Source organism: Cannabis sativa, chromosome 2 (assembly GCF_029168945.1).
Source record: "Cannabis sativa cultivar Pink pepper isolate KNU-18-1 chromosome 2, ASM2916894v1, whole genome shotgun sequence".
Lineage (NCBI taxonomy): Eukaryota > Viridiplantae > Streptophyta > Magnoliopsida > Rosales > Cannabaceae > Cannabis > Cannabis sativa.
In genome coordinates, this window is record NC_083602.1 from 88,152,986 (window position 1) to 88,161,405 (window position 8,420).

An 8,420-nucleotide genomic window follows, 5' to 3' on the forward strand; every position below is an offset into this window, starting at 1 on the left:
GTGTAGTAATTGGAAACCATAGTTTGAATTTAGTATTTATTATATATATATTTACATAATTATTCTCTTTTTTACTAAATTATTTTTGCTTTTATAATACATAAATATCAATAAAAAATATTCTCAAAATAATTTTAAATGAATATGGTACATTCTATCTAGCTAGGATTGTTTTCAAATAATAACAATAAAAAAACATATCAAGTATATACAAAGAATTATATGGCTTATTATTTTGGTTTGAACCACTAGGAGAATTCTAAAATAGTGATTAGACTAGAGGATTATAAACAGTTCAAATATTGAACAAACTATTAACACTAAATTGATTTGGTTCAGTCTCAATAATTTAGTATGGATTAATTGAGTTCAAAATTACAAATTTTGTGAACAATCCTAATACCTGTCTTATATATCATTCTATATGTGAATTTTATTAAAAAGAAAGGTTATAAAATTTGTAAAATTTATTTACAACATTCAGTCCAATTTTTCATTTTATAATTTGTCTACCATATTCTATGTAAATATTTAAAGAATATTATTCATCTCTTACATTTTTTTTCCTGATAATTTCTCACTTTTTTATTTTCATCTTTTCATATTTAAGATGTATAAAAAATATATAATATTCAAATAATAAAACTAAAAGAAATTATGATGCACAATTATGTTTTCAAAATAGTATTAAGAAAATTATTGAGCGAGTATAAATGTAAGTATTTTAATTATGTTTCTAAAATTGTGATGAGGGAGTGAATATTTAAAAATTGAAACATTTTGGCCTTAAAAAAATGTACTATGAGCCTATAGGAAAAAAAAAAATATGTATATTTTGTAAAAAAAAATGAATTTGGGATTTGTACTTTAGGAAGACAATGTTGAAGTACCTAATTGTATGTATAAAAAAATTGGAATTAACATCATAAAAAAAAGTTCATATCTTTTATTTATTTTATATTTTAGTTTAATTTGGACAATTTTTTGTAAAATGATCTCTAACATTCTACTTAGTTAGTTAAAATTTTCAGTTGAAATATTTACACCTTGATAGCCGAAAAACTTGAAAGATGGTTGAAACTTTTAAACAACTGATTGAAGGAGCATAGCCACAACCTATCAAGGATGGCGATGCCCTTCACCCCCAACTAGTATACAGAGGTGATAGTAAAATACTCAATCTAATTCGATCCGCACGATCTAATCCAATTCGCACAATTCAATACAATCCAATTCGCAAAGTGTAGATATTTGCACTTGTGCGGATTAGATTTGATTGGAAATCTAAAATCTACACTTGTGCGAATTAAATATTGATTGACATGTAAAAGTAATTGATCTAATCCAATTTACATATATATATTTAAAAAACCTATGTATACAATTAAAAAAGTATAAATAAAAAAAATGTCTTCATATTTTATATAAAAAATAGTATTTTTTTTTTTAAAAAAAACGTGATTTGGATCACATTAAGACATTCATGAGAAGACTTCAACAATCAGTGTTGGGACCTTTTCAAACCAGTATAACTTATTGTCTAGGCCGCAATGTTATAAAAAATAATAATTATAAAAATCTAATACTTTTGATATAATTATATTTCAAAACTTAATAGATCGAAGATATATTTTATTCTTATAAGAAAAATATAATCTAAGATAAAATTAAACATTTTTTTTATACATACATTTGTTTTTTCTTCCTTTGAATTTTTTATTTTATTTATTTTAATTTGTTGTTGGAGACATAAAACAACAATAATTTATTTTATTTTTTTTGTTAGTTATGTGAAAAAATATTTTTTTTTGAGAAATATAAAATAATTCAATATTAAAAAATAACTAATCCAAAATAGCCGATCCAATCAGTACTTTTTGTGAATTGGATTGATTTGAATTTGAGTTATTATGTAGATTAGATTGGATCGATCCAATATATGAAATTTGCATCTAGTAAGAATCAGATGCACTATAAACAACATATAATGCAGATTAAATTCAATAAACACATCAGTAATAGTAATAATATAGATACAAAATATATTATTGAAAACTTTCCTAAATTTAATTATGTGCTATAAAATTTTTGTTTAAAAATTTAGCCCTAATATCTATATATATTAATTATGTGGCTAAATGAATATTTACCCACAATCAGTTTAGTCGATTTTTTACCTCTGCCATTCTTAAGAACAATATATTGTATAATAACCACAAGATTTAAGATTTCTATTTGATGAACGTTTTTTTTTTTAAAAAAAAATTATTTCTATTCGCACTAATTAATATGAGAGTGTTAGTAGTTAGCACTAATTATTAAGCATTACATATACATCTAATTAATTTTTTATTTTATTTTTTATAATCAACGTTTTATAGATAGAAACACTAAAAATTTGACCTCGTGGTCATTACAAACAATAAAGTCTGGTATAGAAGAAAGATTAACCATATCGGTAACATTGTTAGCAGACGTCCACTTAACTGCATTATAAGCCACGAAATTACAAACTCTTAGAATAAAAGAAAAATGACAGCCTAACGTAAAAAGAAAGAAATGTTTACAATAATACACATAATCATTGATTTTCCAACTGGAATTCCAAGTTCCCTTTAGAGTCAAAACTAGTTTTAACTTTTTATGTATATTTTCCCATTCTCTATGTAAAACTAAAATTTGGAACATATACCTACCATTTTCCTTCCCATACAATGTAACACATAAATATCATTAAAAAAAAAGTTAAAACTAACAATTACCCAATAATACTACATGTGTGAAGAAAGTAGTTGACAGAGTTAAATTGTGCAACTACCAGTTAAGACAGCCTACACTAAAGACATTTTTATTTTTATTTATATTTATATTTATATATATAAGAGAAAAAGACACATATGCAAATGCAGAGTGAGTGTGGGAAATGGAAAATGAAATTATTTTTACTTAATTAAATTATTAATTTATTAATAATAAATGAATAAGAAAGGTCGGTCCTTTTGTATTAAATGCTCCTAACAGCGCCCACCAAATTTCATTTATTGACCAAAATAAAAATAAAAAAAATAAACTTATAACACAAAACCACAAGAAAAAAAAAAAAAATATCATCTTTGATGAATGAATGAATGAATATGATATGATTCACTTCTTCTTCTTCATCATCATCATAACAGTTTCTTCTTCCTCTGTAATGGTTTACCATTAATCATACATATTGTCACACCAAAAGGGCAAGTCTTGTTTTTGGTGTTAAGAGGCTCTTTTTGCATGCCCCATTAAAATCTCCTTCTCTCATCTTTGGTCAAATTTCACACGAAACCCATTTCTCTTTTTCTTTCTCTCCTTCACGTATTTTCTTTCTCCTTCTTATAAAGATTAACAATCCCAACAGATTTTCATTTCTGGGTTTGGTTTGAAAATGGGTTATAATAACGAGAGTAGTAGTAGTGATCATCAGAAGAGTAGAAACTCAGAAGCTAATCATGTTATGATGGAGATTGAAGCAGGAAAGCCAAGTGGAAATGGGCTTGTAATGACGAGTTGTGGATTGAGTCCACTGAGTGAGAGTCTATGGAGAGAAACGAGTAGTAATAGTAATAGTAATAATAATAATAATAGGGAGTTGTTTTTGGGTGATGTTTCTGCTAGACTCACATGGAAAGATCTGACTGTGACCGTAACTTTAAGTAACGGTGAGACACAGAAAGTTCTAGAAAATCTTACTGGGTATGCTGAGCCTGGAAGTTTTACAGCTTTAATGGGTCCTTCTGGTTCAGGCAAATCTACTCTTCTTGATTCTCTTTCTAGTCGTTTAGCCACTAATGCTTTCCTTTCTGGTACTGTTCTTCTCAACGGTCGTAAAAAAAAGCTCTCTTATGGAACTGCTGTGAGTAATTATATCATCCATTCTTTTTGTTTTTGTTAACATAAATAATAATTCTGCTTCATCTTGTTTGTTATTAGTTAGTTTGATGGTTTTGGTGATTATTGTGTTTAGTGTAATTAATTTTATATAAATACTAATTAGTCTAATCGTTATTTAAATAAATAGTGTCTTTTAGTTGTTTATTTGTGTTTCGGTTTAAGAAAATGTGAAAGCTCTCTTTATATAAAAACGATGCGTTTCAAAGTGTAAAGTCGTATCGAAGAGATTTCATAATTGAAGTTTTGAAATCGAAATTGTCTGTTAAAAAATAGTGTATCATATTGTGTTAAACTAATTTAATTTGACACATGTTAGCTATTTTTGTTTACTATTTATTTATTTATTTCAATTAAAGTGATGTTTATGCTAATTTGGTGTCTTATTTGTTAGAAAATTGCTCTTCTTTAATGGTATAAAAATGAAAAAAAATAATAAAAAATAACCATGTAAGGACACTTTAAAGAAAGTGAGGATAAGAATATAAGTATAGTATTTTAATATTCACCTACTAATCAGTGAAGAAAACACAATTATATTATCCTTAATAATAATATAATTTTTTTTTACTAAGTATTATATGGGGTCTTTGCCAACAAAGGAATTCTTTGTTTTTGTTTTGTTGTTATATAATATGTTATCTTTTTCTTATATACAAAAATTTCAGGCATATGTGACTCAAGATGACAACTTGATTGGAACACTAACAGTTAGAGAAACAATCTCTTACTCAGCTCAATTACGTTTACCAGATAAGATGGGATGGTCAGAAAAGAGAGCTTTAATAGAGAGTACCATAGTTGAGATGGGTCTTCAAGATTGTGCTGACACTGTAATTGGAAATTGGCATCTTCGTGGGATTAGTGGTGGTGAGAAGAGAAGGGTCAGCATTGCTCTTGAAATCTTGACCAGACCAAGATTGCTTTTCCTTGATGAACCCACTAGTGGACTTGATAGGTACCCCATTTTACCCAATTTGTCATTTTGTTGAAATTCATTAATGATTAGTTAAGTTGTACATGATTGATATTTGGTTTTTTTTATTCTTTTTTGGCATTATGGGGTGGCAGTGCTTCAGCTTTCTTTGTTACACAAACTTTACGTGCCTTATCAAGAGATGGTAGAACTGTAATAGCTTCAATTCACCAGCCAAGCAGTGAAGTTTTTGAACTATTTGATCGATTGTACTTACTTTCTGGTGGTAAAACTGTTTATTTTGGTCAAGCTTCTGATGCATACGAGGTAAGAAATTAACCAAAATAACTAACAACTGCTTTTTTTCTTTTGTTTGTTATTTATTTCTTAACATTATTTGATTGGTTTTGGTGTAGTTTTTTGCTCAAGCTGGTTTTCCTTGCCCTGCTTTGAGAAACCCATCTGATCATTTTCTAAGATGCATTAATTCTGATTTTGACAAAGTAAAAGCCACTTTAAAAGGGTCCATGAAACTAAGGGTAAGTAAGTAAGTAAGGAAGTACTATACATCTATAGATTTTATATGTTTGACTTAATGTTTTCAACTTTCTTTAAATGGTTGTATTTTTCAGTTTGAGGCAAGTGATGATCCTCTAGAGAAGATTACTACAGCTGAGGCTATACGAACACTCATCGAAAACTATCGAACTTCTCAATTTGGCTATGCAGCTAGAGAAAAAGTAGAAGAGATATCCAAAGTTGTAAGTGTTGTTTAATTTTCTTGACCAAATTGATTACTCAAAATTTTGACCATAACAACAAAGTTTTGTTTTCAATTGTAGAAAGGAAATGTTCTAGAATCAGGAGGAAGTCAAGCTAGTTTCTTGATGCAATCCTATACATTGACCAAACGTTCATTCATCAACATGTCAAGAGACTTTGGTTATTACTGGCTTAGACTTGTGATTTACCTTGTTGTCACAATTTGTATTGGAACAATCTATTTGAATGTTGGAACAGGCTACAATTCAATCCTGGTATGTAAATTAATTTCTTAACCTCTTAATTTGTTTATGCAATATGAGATTTTTCTTAATTATTAATACTAGTGTATTTGGTTTTTGTTCAGGCAAGGGGTTCTTGTGCATCATTTGTTTTTGGCTTTGTTACATTCATGTCAATAGGTGGCTTTCCTTCATTTGTAGAGGATATGAAGGTAATAAAAACAAACAGTTTAGAGTAACCAAATGGTAACCAGTTACCTTCTTAACATGTCTTGATATTTTTTTTTTTTCCCTTGATTCCCAAAACAGGTTTTTCAAAGAGAGAGGCTTAATGGGCACTATGGTGTTTGTGCATTTGTGATAAGCAACACACTTTCAGCAATGCCTTTCCTTATATTGATCACATTTCTGTCTGGAACCATTTGTTATTTCATGGTACATCTTCACCCTGGTTTCATGCACTATCTTTTCTTTGTGCTTTGCCTTTATGCAAGTGTGACTGTGGTTGAGAGCTTGATGATGGCCATAGCAAGTATTATACCAAACTTTCTCATGGGAATTATCATAGGAGCTGGAATTCAGGTATAATCTTCTTACCCCTAACCCGAAAAAATCGAAACAAATGATGTAACAAAAAATGTATACTTATTTGTTGTCATTGTACACATTTTAATTACAGGGCATATTCATGCTGGTTTCTGGGTACTTTAGACTCCCCAATGACATCCCAAAACCTTTCTGGCGTTATCCAATGTCATATATCAGTTTCCACTTCTGGGCTTTACAGGTAAAACTTTTTAATCATGAAACATTAAAAAAAGAAAGAAATGTTCCTTTTTGAGTAATAAAATAGCTGCGGTTTGTCTAATTCCACTACAAAAAATCTTACCTTTACTCACCACAAAATTTGTAATTAAAAGTAAAAAAATTAAAGTAATTTTTTGTTGTGACTAAAAGTCATATAAAATTTATATTGTAACTAAAAGGTTGTTACTAAAGATAGAGTTTTTTTTTTCTGTAATGTCACATTGATTAGAAATAGAATTTTGAGTAATAATATGTGCATACAATTCAAACACGCTTGACTTGTCATGTATGTTTGTGTGCAATTATTATTTATTTAGAATTTTTCTAGTTCAATGGCTATATTATAAGCTCACTAAATTTGTAAAGAACACCTAAAAAAAGGAAAATCATTGTTTGTTCTTCTCTATATTCCTAACAGTTTCAAGTTTTGTAGGGACAATACCAAAATGATCTTGCAGGGTTGATGTTTGACAACCAAACCCCAGATGAGCCGAAGATTTCGGGCGAATTTATCTTGGAAAACATCTTCCAAATCGACACGAACAGATCGAAATGGGTGGATTTGAGTGTGTTGTTCAGCATGATTGTGATATACAGGGTGATATTCTTCTTCATGATTAAGATCAATGAGGATGTGACTCCTTGGGTTAGAGGTTATGTAGCAAGAAGAGTAATGCAACAGAAAATTGGTAACAGATCTCCTGAGGGCCTCACTCAATCCCCTTCATTGAGAAATTATGCCACCAACAATAGGAATACATCTGCAAATTCTAAAAGATAAATGAGACACACACACACCACCAATTCAAAATATCATCTCTACCCCACTTTTATACTTTTAAGTTTTCAAATCTGAATAGGTTATTTTGTATCTAAATGCTATGATATAGAATCAAGTGAAAGTGTTTTTTTTTTTTTTTTTTTTTTTACAATTAAATTTATAATACCAATTACCTAATTTCTATGGATGGAATGGAAGGATGTCCTTAAACTTTCAAAAGGCTGTTTTATTTCCTTTGTCTAATTTCATTATATTGGAAATATGAGTTATATAATGTATGGTTTGTTTCATATATATAATAAGGGTAAATATTATTTTGGACCCTGTGTTTTGTAAAAATTACCAATCAGATTCTTTGTTTTGTTAAATGATAAAATAGATCCTGCATTTTCTAAAAGAGAAATGCTAAAGGACACTAGTGGTGCTTAGCACCTTCCTATGTGTCAATATTACTATTGGTTCAATTAAGTATCGGGTCCCATATAATTTAATATAATAAATTTTAGAGAGTATCGCTAACTAATCGCAACGCGACATGTCGAGAAGGTGCTAGGCACTACTGGTGTCTAATAGCAATGCTCTTTTTAAAATTGTACAAATAGGATCCAGAACTAATTTTTATTAAAATTAAAACTTAATAATAATCTGATATAGAGATGTTATGACAAAACTGGTTATATTTTCTGTATCTGTTCGTGTTAGAAATTGTTTTAAAGTTAGTTTTATTATTATTTTTTTTTTGAAAATTGAACTTAGAGTCTTATTTTTACCATTTTGGAAAATATAAAGTCTATTTTGTCATTTAACAAAATTAAAAATTCAATTAGCAACTTTTACAAAATACAGGATCCAAAATAATATTTACCCGTATAACAATTTTAGTAGGCCGGAACATAAAAACCGCTAAACCGTGGGAACCGCCTAACCCATTAGAATCCGCCCGCATGGAAACCGCCCATTAAAAAACCGCAAAAATTGGGTTGGGTTG

General features: G+C 28.7%; 1 protein-coding gene across 1 annotated transcript; it reads left to right on the forward strand.

The window, feature by feature from the left end:
* The first annotated feature begins 3,043 nt into the window (after positions 1 to 3,043).
* LOC115719126 (ABC transporter G family member 11) lies at positions 3,044 to 7,651 on the forward strand. The gene is made up of 10 exons (XM_030648050.2): positions 3,044 to 3,889; positions 4,593 to 4,882; positions 4,996 to 5,167; positions 5,257 to 5,379; positions 5,473 to 5,601; positions 5,683 to 5,877; positions 5,970 to 6,056; positions 6,154 to 6,426; positions 6,524 to 6,631; positions 7,085 to 7,651. The coding sequence occupies exons 1-10, from the start codon at positions 3,422 to 3,424 to the stop codon at positions 7,430 to 7,432; spliced, it is 2,193 nt and encodes a 730-aa protein (XP_030503910.1). The 5' UTR covers positions 3,044 to 3,421; the 3' UTR covers positions 7,433 to 7,651.
* Positions 7,652 to 8,420: the final 769 nt, after the last annotated feature.